The 16,037-nt window shown below is 49.4% G+C and overlaps 9 protein-coding genes across 9 annotated transcripts; 3 read left to right on the top strand and 6 right to left on the bottom strand.

Moving 5' to 3' along the window:
• Positions 1-304: 304 nt before the first annotated feature.
• N7511_005279 (DUF2293 domain-containing protein) lies at positions 305-3,351 on the top strand (the record flags this gene model as incomplete). Its single annotated transcript, XM_057127656.1, has 6 exons — positions 305-445; positions 497-616; positions 670-960; positions 1,028-1,714; positions 1,765-3,131; positions 3,219-3,351. The coding sequence occupies 6 exons, from the start codon at positions 305-307 to the stop codon at positions 3,349-3,351; spliced, it is 2,739 nt and encodes a 912-aa protein (XP_056984173.1).
• A 396-nt stretch (positions 3,352-3,747) lies between these two features.
• On the bottom strand, positions 3,748-4,115 carry N7511_005278 (copper metallochaperone ATX1; the record flags this gene model as incomplete). The annotated part of the gene is made up of 2 exons (XM_057127655.1): positions 3,748-3,899; positions 4,028-4,115. The coding sequence occupies 2 exons, from the start codon at positions 4,113-4,115 to the stop codon at positions 3,748-3,750; spliced, it is 240 nt and encodes a 79-aa protein (XP_056984172.1).
• A 340-nt stretch (positions 4,116-4,455) lies between these two features.
• On the bottom strand, positions 4,456-7,510 carry N7511_005277 (uncharacterized protein; the record flags this gene model as incomplete). Its single annotated transcript, XM_057127654.1, has 4 exons — positions 4,456-5,392; positions 5,441-6,116; positions 6,257-7,357; positions 7,408-7,510. The coding sequence occupies 4 exons, from the start codon at positions 7,508-7,510 to the stop codon at positions 4,456-4,458; spliced, it is 2,817 nt and encodes a 938-aa protein (XP_056984171.1).
• A 171-nt stretch (positions 7,511-7,681) lies between these two features.
• N7511_005276 (kinetochore Spc25 family protein) lies at positions 7,682-8,514 on the top strand (the record flags this gene model as incomplete). Its single annotated transcript, XM_057127653.1, has 2 exons — positions 7,682-7,919; positions 7,970-8,514. Coding segments are annotated over 2 exons (783 nt in total), but the record flags the coding sequence as incomplete, so codon positions are not given.
• A 138-nt stretch (positions 8,515-8,652) lies between these two features.
• Positions 8,653-9,898, bottom strand: N7511_005275 (SKI complex subunit WD repeat protein SKI8; the record flags this gene model as incomplete). The annotated part of the gene is made up of 7 exons (XM_057127652.1): positions 8,653-8,833; positions 8,885-9,071; positions 9,124-9,217; positions 9,272-9,438; positions 9,498-9,758; positions 9,808-9,844; positions 9,896-9,898. The coding sequence occupies 7 exons, from the start codon at positions 9,896-9,898 to the stop codon at positions 8,653-8,655; spliced, it is 930 nt and encodes a 309-aa protein (XP_056984169.1).
• A 397-nt stretch (positions 9,899-10,295) lies between these two features.
• On the bottom strand, positions 10,296-10,744 carry N7511_005274 (mitochondrial 54S ribosomal protein bL32m; the record flags this gene model as incomplete). The annotated part of the gene is made up of 2 exons (XM_057127651.1): positions 10,296-10,333; positions 10,408-10,744. The coding sequence occupies 2 exons, from the start codon at positions 10,742-10,744 to the stop codon at positions 10,296-10,298; spliced, it is 375 nt and encodes a 124-aa protein (XP_056984168.1).
• A 249-nt stretch (positions 10,745-10,993) lies between these two features.
• Positions 10,994-12,370, top strand: aspD (septin aspD; the record flags this gene model as incomplete). The annotated part of the gene is made up of 6 exons (XM_057127650.1): positions 10,994-11,129; positions 11,189-11,317; positions 11,376-11,457; positions 11,555-11,692; positions 11,761-11,974; positions 12,029-12,370. The coding sequence occupies 6 exons, from the start codon at positions 10,994-10,996 to the stop codon at positions 12,368-12,370; spliced, it is 1,041 nt and encodes a 346-aa protein (XP_056984167.1).
• A 496-nt stretch (positions 12,371-12,866) lies between these two features.
• N7511_005272 (guanylate kinase) lies at positions 12,867-13,737 on the bottom strand (the record flags this gene model as incomplete). The annotated part of the gene is made up of 4 exons (XM_057127649.1): positions 12,867-13,133; positions 13,203-13,405; positions 13,503-13,613; positions 13,722-13,737. The coding sequence occupies 4 exons, from the start codon at positions 13,735-13,737 to the stop codon at positions 12,867-12,869; spliced, it is 597 nt and encodes a 198-aa protein (XP_056984166.1).
• A 211-nt stretch (positions 13,738-13,948) lies between these two features.
• N7511_005271 (putative Golgi matrix protein) lies at positions 13,949-15,837 on the bottom strand (the record flags this gene model as incomplete). The annotated part of the gene is made up of 6 exons (XM_057127648.1): positions 13,949-14,193; positions 14,249-14,355; positions 14,406-15,121; positions 15,175-15,600; positions 15,657-15,754; positions 15,804-15,837. 6 exons carry the CDS (start codon positions 15,835-15,837, stop codon positions 13,949-13,951), a joined length of 1,626 nt encoding a protein of 541 aa, XP_056984165.1.
• Between the last annotated feature and the right edge of the window lie 200 nt (positions 15,838-16,037).

Here is a 16,037-nt window from a genome sequence, read left to right as displayed (position 1 = left end):
TGGGCCGCAACAATCTTATCACTCCAACTCTCTCCATCTGTCCTCCTCATCTTTACTTTCTCCTTCAGCCTTCAAGGTGCTTTGTTTGTTTGCTTGTGCCGTGGTTCGGACTGGCGCCGGTCTGACTGGGTGTTTGTCCCTGAACTTGGGGTAACCGCGATCCAGAACACGTGCATCTACAGTTTACCCTTTACTTCTGAACCTATACACACCACTTCACCCAAAGCTCCCTTTCTTCTCCATGGTGAGCCATGCTCTGAGATCATCCTTCCAGTAAGGTTCATCCAAGAACTGTCACAGAAGGATGGCCCGTGTTATGGGAAGAGCGGGCTCGGCCTTGGCCGCAGCTAGGCGTGCTCCCAGTCGAGCAGTTCAGCGGAGAGCTCGCAAGCACAAAGTAATTATGGAGTCTGTGACTCAAGAAAAGAAAAAGCTCCGTAGTGTGGTTCGTATCTTTTCTGTCACGAAACCCTCTGAAGTCTAACAAAGTACCCAGATTTGTTTCGAGGCCAAAGCACCAAGTGGCTATACCTTCATCCCAGCAGGAAACCCTCAGCTCACCACCTCATGCAAAGAGCGATGTCGAAAGGAGAATCTTCAAATCTATGCAGTCTCGGTGAGGATGTCTTTTGGCTAGTCCAGGTTCTAAACACCGCTTATGGTTTCTAGACTACCCCTCATGCTCGCACTCATAACCTTTCTCAACATGTGCATCGGATAGGCTACCATTTTCCAAGCACTGTAGTGGCTGCTGTTTGCTCTGAGCTGGGCCTCTACCTCACAAGCACTGGCAAGACTCTCCCCATCTACGCCATGGGCATGAGAGAGAACCGCTCTCGGGCTGGATCTGAAGTCTCCCAAATAACTTTGAACACAGATGCTAGAGATGCAATCAAAGATCTGTTCCCCAACATTCCAGATAAAGATCTCAACCAAATTATCAAGACCGCATTTCAAAAGGTACGTATACCCACTTGAGCTGAGAAGAAAAAAAGGACGTGGGAAACCTGATATTTGCAAAACCCAGGGTCAAAAAAAAGTCGGGACTGCCACCGAATTGCCCATGGCTCGAAGGGCACAGTTGGCAGTGGTAGCACACATTCGTCATACTAAAACTGACTACGATAGCCTTTTAAAAAAGTTGTCCTTCCATGAGGCACGACACAGTGTTGAGCATGAAACTCTCAAATTTGTCATTGAATGGCGAGGAGATGATGAGAATGGCCAGACAGTCCTTGAGGATGTCTTTCGTGAGGTGATCGTCATCTCTGATGACGAAGACAGCGGGTCGGAAGAGGATGCAACCACTGGTGCAGAGCATCAGAGCACCAGGGTGGATATTCTCCCCAGCGAGACTCGCGCTCATAAGCTTTGGACTCCGCTACCCGGCAACTCGAACCGTTCAGGCCAAGGAACTCCCCGGGAGCTATCCGAAGAAGCACCGCCTGGATTTAGGTTTGTCCCGAGAATGGCGGTAACAAATAATGTTGTCAACCGCCGAGGATTCAGCAGGTACCAGGCATGGAACCGTGCCATCCAGGAATACAGGCAGGGCATGCAAGATACCCAGCAAACAAGATTTGCCGGTACCACTGCTGAGAACAAAAGCCCACGGTATGCCACGCAACGGACTCTCACTCAAGAAGCACCTGTTTCCGGGCGCCACATCGTCCCCCATGCAGAGGCTCAAAAAGAATCATCCCATGCTCTGCCAGTATGGAAAAGTTGGTTCAACGATCTACTTTACCACTAATGGACCGGCAGGTGGCTATGGGAAATGTAGGCGTCCAAGGAAATTACATTCCTTCGGACCTCCAACAAAAAGCCTCAAACTTTGAGCCCAACACTAGGCCAATTGGACTAACTAACCAGGAATCGCCTAAACTGCAGGTATTGGATAAACTCCCCGGGCCAAGAGGTGCTCAAATGGCACCTGATATCCCTACTACTAGAATGGACTCCAGGTTTCGGTACAAAAGACTGCCTCCTCAGTCGGAGGACAGAGCAAATGCACCCGTGTTTGTGAGCGGACCCAATGACACTGCCCAGAGTAGCGAAGCTCTCTTTGGGCGTCGTCCTGACACCACCAGTACCCTTTACCCATTACCAGGTTCAAAACAACCAGAGCGTATCTTACCGTCCATTGAAACCCCTTGGTCGCTAGAGAGCCGGCGAGTTGACAATTCAGCTCCCTTGGTCAACATGGCTAAAAGGATGACGCTTCGGTCGGTTACGCCAGGCCGTCCCCAAGGGGACATGATGCATCATAACCAGGAAACCGAACAGGATGGCAACAATGACAAATCCAGCAAAAGAAGACGTTTGTATCACGAAGGCTCTCGGCCCGAACCTCTTTCCGGGCCAAGGCCCATTGGAATTCCCGTTTCCGAAGAGCTTGGACCGAGAGAATCCTATCGTCGCATTGATCTAGCTCCGGAATATCGACCCCAGGATCAAGTTCATCTTCGTCGAAACTATCTGCCAATGGAGCAACCCGTCGTAGGACGCCAGAGGAGCCCCGTTTCTTATGTTTATCCCCAACACGGCAGCCACGATACAAGACCATTGGATCGACAGCATATCGAGGGTCCTCGTCATCATCGCTCTCCACCCGAACATTTTTCCAGCGTTCTTGTTTCAGAGGGGGATCGCGCCTTCAGAGCTGCACCGGCCATCTCCAATCCTGGAGCTTGGCATTCTCACGGTGATCGTAGTATTCGCATGCCGAATGAACCACGCGCACGCACTCGCATTGATGGTGGTCGCCTTTTGCCAGAAGAGCTTCATCAGGACAGGACTTTGTATGCCGACGGCTTCGTTCGCCACGTTGACATCCGGGAACCCCCTCCGCTTGAATACGTCGCCCGGCACTCTGGACCTGAGGCCAAGCCGATTGGAGATTTTTCTCTACCTGCTAGAAAGAGGGCCACTGATTATCCTGGCTCCAACCCTTTTTCTTTTGCCCAGATTTCCCCAGACCAACGTGGTCCATTGCCCATGCGCCCACGAATGACCCCTGTTTCCAACAACCACGTCCGCACACTATCCGAATCTTCACCCGGGAAAACCAAACCTCATGTGTCCCCCTCTCAGATTCACAGACCACTCAGTGGCGGGTTTATCTCCTCGAGGTAAGCCTTCGTCGGGGAAGCCAATTATTTCACCAATAGAGATTTTTCCCCTTGCGTTACTATAGACTCTTGCTAACACAGACTCAGACGACCACCACCTGGTCTTCCTCCATCTTCACTGGCCATGGAACAGAATCGACCCGTCTACGTCCAGCGAGTCGATCCGAGACCCTCCTACTATCCCGTCCCTGACGGAAGACCTATCGTGATCGTTGATTGAGCGAATCTCGTTTTACTTCCCAACTATGTCTATTTTCCTACTTTTTTTTTTCTTTCCGGCGTGAGGATGTGATGTTTAAGGACTCTGCCCATTCGCATGCATCGCATTGCCTTTTTTTCATGATACCCTGCATATTTTTACAACTCTGTCACGAGGTTTCAATATAATTAGGAAAACTCAGTCCCCCATTGTCTATTTTCATTCAAGTCTCGTCACGGTCATATAGAATAGTCCAGAATACGACATACTGGGTGTATAATTCGCTATCAAGGACCTCGAGTTCAATCTTCAGGCGTCGGCCCTTGATGGATTACAACCTTTCGAATCGTAGCGAGCGCCCGAACAGATGGTAAATCAGAGCCGAAGTGTACGTAAATAGATGTTTTTCGCAGACATTTAAACGCTCATGGTCTGTCCATCCGCCTCTCCCCCAGTCACGGCCTTCCCGGTCTTCTTGATCGTTGCGAGAACGGTATCGTAGGAAAGCGCCGGCTCGGCGGTGACGTTGGCAGTCTGGGACTCAAGATTGACATCGAAGTTCTTGACACCTGAGAGAGAAAAGCAACGTTAGTCCAGAGTATGTGCTTGGGGTTTTTGGTTGTTATCATGGGTGACAACCGAATCAACAAATGCACGTCTTGAAAGGACCCCGCATGTTCGCGGAAGAGTCGCTTACCCTCGAGCTTCTTAAGAACACGCTCTACGGCGCCTGAGCAGCCACCGCAGGTCATAGTCACGTTGAACTTGTACAGGTGGTCAGACATGGTGGAATGTTGGAGGAAGAAAGTTGGTGGGGCTGCGGGGAGGTGAGTGGGATGGGACGCGACGGCTGCAGCTTCGGAGATGAAAGGAGGTTTTGGAGGTTTGAAAGAAATTGAGAAGGAAAAAAAAAGAGTAACTAATTGATGAAGAGTAAAGGTTTCAATGCAGCCCTTCCAAATTATTCTAGGGGCTTGCATTTGTCATACGTGTTCCATCCCTTTGAGAGATATTCGCGATTGGTTGCGTTTGCGGGAATCCGGCAATAGTTCAATAGTTCAATGCTATATAGGGTATAGCATTATGAGATTCATGAGATTCGTGGTTTCGTTATACTAATTTGTTTTAAAATCCTGCCGCTCGCTTCTTTTTCTTGGGTTTGGGCTTCTTGAAGGGATCGCGAGCTCCGAAGACTCCTCGCTCCATTTGGGTCATGGAGACACCCTCCATGGGCTGGCTACTAGTGAAGTTGCTACGCGGAGGGCCATCAGGTTGACTACCCCATGCTCGGACTGTAGGCACAGCCGGGGTTGGCGGAAGGGATAAGTCGCGAGTCTGAGAGCGTTTCTTTCGTCTGTTTCTGGGTGTGTTGGCCCTCGTGGCACGCCGTGTCTCTTCGTCTTCAATTCTCTCCCAAACATATTGAGAGGGATGACGTCCCACTGACCAGTGAGAAAGTAGATTTTCCACGTTTCGGGGGGTCGCACGGGGAGTCTTGAAGGTAGTAAATGCTGAAAGGCCGCTCAGGGCTGGTGTTGCAGCATATTTCGTTTGATTGATCGAGCCTGGGTTCCGTCGAGAACCAAGAGCACTACCAGAGATTGGCGCCTGACTTGTAGGGATCTGTGACGATGGCAAGTAGCTTGAATGTAAGAACTTGTTCTGTGCCACGGCCTTTTCATTTTGATCGACAGGGTTTTGGATCACGGCATCCAAGGTGTTGGAGACGCGGATAAGACGTGATAAAAGAAGATCGACAGCAACTCCTCGAATTACCCTTTCTTTCATAATTCGGGTGTGCGTAGGGATATGGTGAGAAAGATTGGACACCCAATCATCGACTAATCGATCGTATGTTTGAAGAAGCCCTATGTCAGCGTCTTCGGATAAAGTGACTGGAAAGTCCTGCAATTCTTTCGAAAATCCAAGCGACAAAGTCATGATTTGAGATTTGGCGTCAGGGTCCTGGGCTTTGGGTATCAGTTCTGACACGAGACGCTTCAAATCATCCGCGCTCTGGTCGAGGTCGTCCCCCAAAATTCTGTTGCCGCCCATCTCGACCCTGTGGGGGATTAGCATAGCCCCGAAGACGTCTATATAGGCCACTTACAGTGTTTTGCTTGGAGTCTGCTTCGTTTTCTTCATGTCGCTTTGTAGAGTCACAATCAACTCTTCCACGGTCCGTGATTTTGGCTTCGACCGCCTTTTCTGGGCTGACTTCGTCTGAATGATTTCCGCTGTCCCAATCGCTTGTTCATAGATATATGAAAAGTCCAGGGTCCACTGGAGATCAGATCCTGCCCTTGTTGGAGTTTTCTTGCTTTGGGGGCGATGAACAATTTTCTGCGTTGTTACTGATTCGTCCCAATCATCCACAATGAAGCCATCGTCGACTCGGACAAGTTTTGTTGGAGCATATCGCTTTCTAGGTCGCAGAATATTGTCTTCGCGGTATAAGTCCGGTTCATCGGGGTCTCCTTCAGGGCCCTTGAAGATCGATTCATGAATAGCAAGATTGGAATCCATCCAAAAAAGCTTGATGATGGTCAAATTTGGATTGTAAAAGTTCTTGCTCAGCGTTGCGGTGTGGGCAACTTCTTTGAAAATGAATGATGAGAATCCCACATGCGAATCGCGTTGCACTGTTGATATGTCCGTCAAAATCGGTGCATCAAGAATCATTGGGTCAGAAACTGATAAAGCCTCAGTCTGTTCGTCGGCTATGAATGGACATGGGAATATTTGCACAAGTTGAGTGAGCTGTGAGAATAAAACCAAGTACAAGTCTGGACATGTTAGTATTTCAAACTTTGTCGTAGTGGCATCAGTGCATACCTTGATATACAACTAAATCACTCAACCTCAAGGTTGTATCTTCCGGGTCTCTGAAGTGTTTCCAAGAGACAAGGGGGGTATAGCGACGGACTCGTTTGTTCCTTGTCAGTCAAGACCGCAGCATCAAACCACAGTATTCGAGCCGTTGTCAGCACAAAGAACTGTGATGGGTTGCGTTGGTTTCTTTGCACCGCTAAAATCCATTCGGATTGCTTTGACATCCCAAGTTCAACCGTCCTTGGTTGAATTTGAGTATCAACAATTGGATAGATCAAGATATGGTGGCGGTTGGCGACAAGAATTGTTCCAACATCACTTATCCACTCGATACATGCCCAGCCATCAAGTTGAGGGCGGCGCGACTTGGGTTTGTGATCCACTGAAGGCAGTTTATTGTTCCGCACAGGTACGGCTGACCAAGTGGCCTTTTTTGATCGCTGCCTGCCTGTGATTTCCCAAACATACCAATTACCTTTGACATCTACAATGCCAAATTGTTTTTGATACCAAGGGTTGAATGCAACATCGGCATGCGAGAAACCGCCGGTTTCCGCGATCGATATTTCCAATATTGGATTTGCATCAAGTCGAGAGTTCTGTAGAGATTTTGGAGATTTCATCATGACATCCACTGGGAAGTGCATATGCACAGGTTCCCAGTGGTAGAGAGGTCGGAATATTGTGGTTGTTATGGGAAGACGAGCGGCCATGAAAATCGGCTTCTCCTCCAAGGACCGGGCAAAGTGAACCTGACGGATCGGCGCACCACACTTGGACCATTCAGACTTTTCTGAGTCATGAATTGATGGGACACGTATCGTAGAGTCCTCCATTGCTAAATGTAGAGTTTCCTCTTCCATTGGTAAGAATGTAATTATGTTGCGACATTCTCCGGTCACGGCCACTGCGATTGGGACCGAGCGAAGCCTCCTATCGCGGCGCCTTAGATCGAGGGCATAACCAATATCAAAAAGTGAAGATACTTCGGGATCATAGTGCTTGGTTGTATTGATCACGGCTTTTGACAAAGGTTCTTGACGAAAAGAGGACCACGAGGCTGCTAGTTCGGGGTGGGAGCTTGCGATGAGTTTCCCGGCATCCTTTTCAGGCACCCTCGGTGAAGGTCGCGCTTCTGTAAAGTAAGGTGACGGTAATTTTGTTTCCGTCACTCCAGTATATTCGATAGAGGGAACTTAAAGAACATTAGCAAGCTTGAAAGAATATGAACAGACAGATGATCACCTCTAGCCAAGGAACGAGTGAATGTCCAGGCCTTCGTATCAGGAAGATAGACAGGTCGTCCCAAATGCCCATAATGCAGAGCACTGTCAGGATTCTCATCCATCAGAACTTGTGCACTTTGTCAGTGCGAGACCCCAGACCATTGTCGATGTATGGAAGTTGAAGAGCCAGGAAGTTTTCTGTTATCGATAAGAACGCTTGGGCCCCGTTGCGCCGCAACCCAAAACAACCTCACGCGGCAACTTCAACCTCACACCCCTCTGAACAAAGTAGTGTGTCGCAAACCATGGCTTTTGAACCATCTCTTTCAACAAGTGGCATGCGCCCTCCACTTGCCTCGGCCGATGCGCCATCAATGGCAGATTCGCTGCCCAGCATCAACTTTGGATTCGAGGACCTGCGCAATCGAATGGCCCAGTTTACAATCAAATTCGATGCATTTATTGAAAGGGGCCGAAAGCAAGTGTTGGAAGAGCGAAATCAGTTCCATATCAATATGGCTGAGCTCGAAGGTATGATGGGTGACCTGGTCCTCTTGTCATGAAACTAACAAACCCTGTAGAGGACGAACGGATGCGACAGCGCGATATCGAAATTCTCACGTTGAAAACCCAAACACACGAGCAGACTCTCCAAAAAGAAGCCGCCGAGGCTGCTGAAATGCATGCCGCCATCTCCTCTATCACTCTGGAACGTGATTCCCGCCTCACCAAGCGTGATCGTCTGAAGCAGCAGATCGCAGAGACTCAGAAAGCTATCAATGTAAAGCTTGAGGCACAAAAGACACACGCCCAACAATTGGACGCTCAATCTCGTCTAAATTTCCCGGAGCTAGAGTTCTGGCAGGAATATTTGTGTATACGGATTGAAGGTGCGGGACGGGAAGACCGACTCAAGTTTGTTTACAGCCACTTGCTGGAGAAAGATTGGGAAGCAGAGGCTTGGTTTGAGTTGGGCACTGCTAGCCGGGACTACGAGGTGTTCCATACACGTCCCAAGGTGGACCGAGATGCTTTGGAGGGCGTGGTTGACCTTGTCAATGACGATCGAGACTTTGGAGCATTCTTGAAGCGAATGCGCAAGTTGTTCGTGGAAGCTATGAACTAAGGTTTAGGCTTGGGGCGTTTTAGTACATGTTTTCAGTACGAATGTTATGAGGTTTATGCATATTTTAGTAGTCATGCCTATGGTCCATTGATATCGTCACAGTATTAACGTTTCTTTCAAACATGTCAAAGTGCTCCTTTAGCCCGTGGCTTCGCGATAGAATGCAATGCTTCGGTTCGCACCAGCGGTTGCAAATCCCTCAGTCTTCCCAATCTTTGGGAGCCACTTGGCGCTCCACAGGGCCTTCTCTGTCTCGGAGTGTGTTGCAACACAGTTCTTGGTCTCCATGGACCAGACTTTTACCTTGCCGTCGAATGAGCTTTGCAGGATTAGCTTGTGGATCATGTTGGTACAAAAGGGGCACACTCACCTGCTTAGAAGATATTCACCAGTGTTGCTCCAAGAAAGGGACATGATCCAGCCAGAATGACCGGATAGGTTGGCAATTTGCTCTCCAGAAGAAGTGTCGTAGAGCACAATCACCTTTGAGTCACCAGCTGCTGCCAGGATCTTTCCTCCAGGAGAGAAGGCCACGCTTCTCACGGGCTTGACCAATCCTATGATCAATTAGAAACGGAGGCTCTGCACAATTGACTCAGTTCCACATACCTGAGAGGGAGAACGGCATACGTCCTGTTTCAGTAGTAAAGATGTAGACGGCACCGTTCTCGTGGCCAGTAGCAAGGAATCGACCATCAGCAGACTGCCAAATCTATTAGCCTGAAGCGATAATATCGTACAGCACTGTGGGACCTACCAAGTCAATACAGTAGCCGAAGCTACCCTTAGTCTCATGGTTTCGGATTTGAGTACCGCCAGCAGCCAAGTCGAATACATTGACGCGCCCGTCCTTGGTAACACCAGCAAGGTACTGTCCATCTTCAGTCAGAGCAATGGCCCAAAGATCAACTGCCTTGAGGTCGGCTGGGAACTCATTAGCACATTGTGGGGGGAGTCACATCAAATGCAGAAACTCGACTTACCAATCAGCTGTTGGTCGGCAGCCCAGTAGCCATCCTGGCAAGACCAAGCCTTGATTTTACCATCAAATCCAGCACTGATTGCACGTGAGCCACGGGCATCGGTCACGATGTGGTGGCACCCAATCTCGTGGGCATCATCGATGGATTGGACCAGTGGAAACTCCGAGTCTGCAGTCGAGTGCACTTTAATAGAAGGAGAGCCTGACACGGACAGAACTTGCTTGTCTGTTACAGCCAGAGCGAATATGTCAACAGAGTGCGCTGGAATCAAGTTAGCTAAAATCCGATGAACGGTGTCAATATTGCCCACCATTATCCGCAGCACCCCACGAGAGATATTGTTTCGACTATATCACGGTAAGTAACAGGATCAAGCGTTCATACAGAAGCAAACCTACCATTCTGGGAACGTCTGGCTCTCTGAGAGCTTGGTTGAGATTTAACGAGTGTTTTTGTAGGAACGATGACGTTTGGGGCCTCGCGACGCCCGCTTCCGCCTTTATCGGCTACAGGACAATCAGCACTACGACGACCAATGTTGTCTCAATTGGGTTGGAAATACAATTACGAATGCCTCAGTCTATGTTAAAAGTCTCACTGTGTTGCTATTCAATCTATTGGATCGAATTGTAAAGTCATATATCGAAAATAAGTTTTCCCCGCAAAAACCAGACGCCAGTTGCCATGCAGCATATATCCACAACCAATTCTAGTAGTACAATCACTTCTTGGGCGTGTGATCAAGACGGTGAGGTTTCTCAAGCCCAGCCCAATCCTTCATATCCGGTTCGAAGCACCTCATGCTGTCTCCAAGGTCTTCCACGACTCCTTGATGTCTGTTCACTAAGTCAGCCTTTCTGCGATCCCAGAACGAACGAGGTTCCTTGATAGCCATGGTGAGGATTCCTACCTTTGACACAGTGTGGGCACAAGAGATGGGCACGCTTGATTTGACCACAGCCAGGGCATTTGACGAGATTGGCGGTATCCTTCAGCGCTTTGCCGGCCATTTGGCGATGACGCTTCTTCATGTGGGAGGTCTTCTTCTTGGGAACGGCGCGCAGAACAGATTCCCACAGATCAGACAGAATTCCCGGGATGTTGAGGGAAATGGAGACGGGTTGTAGGAGAGCACTGGTCGCGATAGGTTGAAGGAACCGAGTGAATCCGGACACAGGCGCCGACTCGGAGAGAAGGGAGCGCGAGACGTTGGCCACAGGGGCGAAGGGGAGAAGGCGCAAAGCCATTGCGACAAGTCCGAGGGCGAAAAAGCTGTGGAGGAGAAAGGCGGGATCGAACTAGTTGAGCTATCATGAAGCAAAAGAAGATCGTAGTTTTCTCCAGAGCCACGCTAGTCCCAATTGGGTATAGCCCACCCCTGAGTGGAAGGTACAGAATAAGGGGTGATATTGGAACTCTTGCGCATCTCTGGGGGAAACTTCTTTTGTTTCTGTCTTTCTGTCTGTCGGTCTTTCGTTCGTCTCTTCTTTTCCATAATGGCCGCTACTACCACAGCTTCGGCTCAACAGCCTACTGTTTTCCCCCACAGCCATGTTGGTTTCGACAGCATCACTTCTCAGATCGAACGGAAGCTGTTGAAGCGCGGCTTCCAGTTCAATGTCATGTGTGTTGGTATGTGATACTCGTTTGCGACTCCCCAAGCCTTGAACTAATCGAGAATCGCGCGGTAGGCCAAACTGGTCTCGGAAAATCGACTCTTGTCAACACTATCTTCGCGTCCCACCTGATCGACTCCAAGGGCCGTCTGACCCCCTCCGAGCCCGTTCGCTCTACTACCGAAATTCAGACCGTGTCGCACAGTATGTCTTGGAGATTGGAGAACCTGTCGTGGAGGAAAATAGCTGACGAGGTGTCTAGTCATCGAGGAGAATGGCGTCCGTCTCCGCTTGAACATTGTTGACACACCTGGATACGGCGACCAGGTCAACAACGACCGATGGTATCTTGATCTCCTTCTCCTTCTCTCTTTCTCTCTCTCCCACACAGACACAAATACACACGGAATTCTTTGAGGACTAGGCTAATTGTGTCCACAGCTGGGACCCTATTGTGAAGTACATCAAGGATCAGCACTCGGCATACCTCCGCAAGGAACTCACTGCTCAGCGTGAGCGTTACATCCAAGATACCCGTATTCACTGCTGCTTGTTCTTCATCCAGCCATCCGGCCATGCGTGAGCTTACCCCGCAAATTCTCCCGGCATTCCCCAGTCCATTGAACTAATTCGTGACTCTTGTACAGTCTCAAGCCCATTGATATTGTTGTTCTCAAGAAGCTTTCCGATGTCGTCAACGTCGTCCCGGTTATTGCCAAGTCCGATTCCCTCACTCTGGAAGAGCGCCAGGCGTTCAAGGAGCGCATCAAGGAGGAATTCTCCTTCCACAACCTGAAGATGTACCCTTATGATAATGACGAGCTTGATGATGAGGAGCGGGCTATCAACGCCCAGATCAAGGTATGCTTGTCGTTGGTGGATTGATTTGGATCGGATACTGACCCCAGATTCTAGGACATCATTCCTTTCTCCGTTGTTGGTAGCGAGAAGACCATTGTTGTCAACGGCAAGCAAGTTCGCGGCCGCCAGAATCGCTGGGGTGTCATCAACGTCGAGGACGAGAACCACTGTGAATTTGTCTACCTGCGCAACTTCCTGACCCGCACCCACCTTCAGGATCTGGTCGAAACCACCAGCCAGATCCACTACGAGACCTTCCGTGCCAAGCAGTTGCTTGCCCTGAAGGAGAGCAGTGCTGGCGGCGGTCCCCACACCGGTGGCAGCCGGCCCATCAGTCCCTCAGCTGACCGTGAGCTTAGCCGCAATTCGCAGCGTGCTGCTATGAACGGATACTAAACTTGAGTGTTAATATCTGATGCCAGCATTCTGACTGTTGCGCCACGGAAAGCAGATGTCCTTCCGAAAACTTACTGTCCTCTTTGACGCCAGCAGGCCCTTGCAGATATCCCTTTTTTTTTCTTTTGCGTCTCCTATCGTTCCCGTCCCATGTTGTATCCAGCATCCCATCTTGTCTCTTCTTGGGAGCCTTTTTTCCATTCCTTGTTTAGGATTTTGTATTTTCGGGGGAAAACACTTGGCACTCTAGCGCTTGTGCCAACTCTAGTACTTTCCATGTACTTAGTTTTCTTAATTAAATTCATGAGAAACTTTTAATTCTTGGAGATATTTGTGTCTCGCTCGCTTTGAGAAGAAAATGCGAATATAGATAAAGTATCAAACAGCAACGAGCAAGTTGTTAATTGCCGATTTAGCCATTCATATGTCCCATATGAATCACTCATAACAATTGACCACAGATGAACACACTTGTATAGCATGCACAGTGAATGCTCTAAGCTCCAAAACGACCACCGTCAACGACCCAATCGCGTAGTTCGGTATACGCCTTCTCAAGGTCATCATTGACAACAATCTTGTCATGGGCACCGTCCTGCTTGGAGTATTCAAGCTCGTTGTGTGCTTGCGCTAAACGCTTCTGTAGGCTATCCTCGGTTTCGGTACCCCGACCCCGCAAGCGCTTCTCTAGCTCTTCCAAAGAAGGTGGCGCAAGGAACAAGAAGCGAGCATTGAGGTCGGTCTTCTTCACCTGCTTAACACCCTGTAGCAACGTATATGTTATTAGCATATCTAGATCCAGTGTCGCAATCCCCCCTATTCAAATACATACCTCCATCTCAATGTCGAGAATACAGATTCTCTCCTTCTCGGCAATGTTCTTCACGGCTTGCACACTAGTTCCATAGTGATTGCCACCGAATTGAGCATGCTCAATAAATCCATTTTGTGCGACAAGATCGAGGAAGGCTTCTTTGGTGGCGAAGTTGTATTCGCGGCCGTCCTGTTCGCCAGCGCGGGGGGCACGAGTGGTGTCTTTGGATAAGTTTCTGATCAGTATTTGCTCCTTATATATTGTCGACAGTTCACTTCTTTTGGCACTGGGTTGGCCATGTGCCTCGAGTTGACATACGAGAGATGGAGAAGCCAAAAGTGTCGGGGAACTCAGCGAAGAGTCTCTTTAGGAGGGTCGACTTTCCGGTTCCAGAGGGACCAGAGATCACAACTGGGCGGAACTTTTGAACTGATCATTCATGTTAGATTTGGTCCTGTCGCATTGCTCAAGTGGCGGGGTTCATGGCCTATGATTATAGACCATGACCATGATGACCATGAAACATAGGTCGCTTACCAGCACTGGGAGCCATTGTGGATTCAAAGCGAGTGGCAAGGTTGAAGGGTCTGAACGACGCTGAAATAGTACGGAAAGATGAAAGGAAATGCATACGAAGACAGAATGCGACAGCGGTAGATTTCTAGATGCGGCTACGAAAACATCCGGCAGAAAGAAGGCGGTGACCATCGGGGCAAGTATCAAATATCAATATTCAAGTTCTACCATTTATACATACAAGCGGTCTAGGACTTGGGAGGCCCTTGATGGCTTCCTCGTCTCATTGTGTTCGTGTTGCCCACCTCGGCTTCTTGTTCCAGGAAGTTGGACCACAGTTCGGCCAGCGTCTCTTTGCTGGAGGCGCCGTTATCCATGAAGTCTGTGGCCAAGTTTGGCGTGCTTGGGGTGCGCATAGGTGTGCCTGGGATTCGGAGTTTCCCGGGCATACTTGAAGCGCCTGGCCGCGCAAGGCCTGCTTGTTCACGTTGCTCTATAACCGATTGTTAGATACACTCGAGTAACTCTCACATTCAGTATGTGCTTACCGTCATTCCAGCCCAATAACGCGGCAAAGAGCTGTAAGATTTGGAACTTCTTTGGATCAGACCGATCCAAGGCGAGGAAGTGCAGTAAATGGTTGGTGACAATATGCCTGTTTGTGGTCAGTTCAGTTGGTCAAGCCCTAGTTTCTGTTTGGCTAACCTGTCGACGTTATCTTCTGGTTTCCCCTTTTTGAGAAATCGTAAAGCTTTCGTCAGATGGTCATTCAGCGTGACTGCTTCATGCCTTAGTTTTCCAATGAGCAGGTTCTTTTCTTTGACTTCCTTCTCGAACGGCCGGACTCTCTCAATCTCTTCCTGGGCATTCTGAAGACCCTTGTCGGCATCTGTGGCTTGCTTCTGTGCTTCGCGCAGGGAGCGTCTCAAATCTTCAAGTTGAGAATCGGAGCTCTCGACAAGTTCCCGAAGTTCTTGCTTTCGTGCCGATTGAATTTCCTGAAGAGCACGTTGTAATCCGTCAACTGTCGACTGTTGGGTGTCGCGTTCATCGGTAGCTTTTTCATATGCATCTCTCAGGCTACTGAGCTGTTCCTCCAGGTCCCCAACCTTTTCGTTCAGGTTCTCCCGAATAGATCGCTCCTCCATAGCCAGCACTTCCCAGTTGTGCATTGCCTCCTTTGCTTGTTCAAATTCCGATTGAAGGTACGACTCCTGCTCAAGTAATTCTTCTTTCTCCTTCAACCAGTTTTGTTGTGATAGGCTTGTACGATCCCGGAGAGTAGACAGCTCCATATCCTTCTTGGCTGAATCGGCCGAGAGTTCCGTCAGTTGGGTAGACTTGGATTCGAGCTGTTCCTTTAGGCTGCTGTTGTTATCTTCGAGATCCTCAATTTGCGACCGCGCTTGAGACAGTTCCTCCTGTATAGCATCATAAGACAAATGACCCTAAGACTGGAGGTGATTGAACGTACCGCATCCTCCCTAAGTCGCTCTCCCAGTTGCGACTTGATGGTGTTCACTCGCTCCATGAGTTTCTGGAACTGCGTTTCAGCCTGTTCCTTCTTGGTCTCTGCCTCGTCCAACTTCTCCTGCAACGCCTCCATGTCCGCACTGTGCTTGGATTGTATTTCCTCCAATGACTTCCGCATATCGGCTACTTCTGCGCGTAAGGAGTCGCGGTCTCGAACGAGTGCGTCGAACCGGTCCTTGGGTTCGGTGCCTTCGGAGGCGGGGTCGGACTGTTTTTTGGGAGTGGCAGCAGCGTCGCCGGCAGCTTTCAATTGATTATTATTGACAGATCGATCAGGTAGGCTATTGCCTATCGTGTCCGACTTGGCGCCATTGGATGCCGGTTCTTCATCTTCTATGGGAGCCTCGCTGGCATCATGGGGCTCGTTCTGGGAAGGGTCTCAGCAACAGGTACGTTGTCAATCAGACTGTCTACATCACATACATTCGTATCATCATGACCTGGCGCATCTGGATGCTCGCTATCCTGGGGGTCGGAGTTGGCTTTGGCACTCTTCTTCTTGTTCTTCTTCGACTTGGCGCCTTTGAGCGGGGTCAGTGGATTCCAAGTCAATGATAAGAATGGACCTACTTGGAGCGATAGCCGATGGAATGCCCTCAGTCATGCTGTGTGGTGTTGGGGAGATGGTGAATTGCTGGGGTTCGAAAGCTGTCAACACGCTAGCGCGGCTGGCCCTTTCCGGCGATGATTAATCCCCTGGTTTTACCCGTGGACTTCATCCAGATCTACTTGACTCGAATGTTTCACTTCCAAATTTCTTCTCAATTTCAATTGAAATCAATTGACTTCAAAGTCACCTCTAAC

The sequence above is a fragment of the Penicillium nucicola genome (genome assembly GCF_028828085.1).
Source record: "Penicillium nucicola strain IBT 29836 chromosome Unknown utg000005l, whole genome shotgun sequence".
NCBI classification, from domain to species: Eukaryota; Fungi; Ascomycota; class Eurotiomycetes; order Eurotiales; family Aspergillaceae; genus Penicillium; species Penicillium nucicola.
This window is presented reverse-complemented; position numbering and strand designations above follow the sequence as displayed.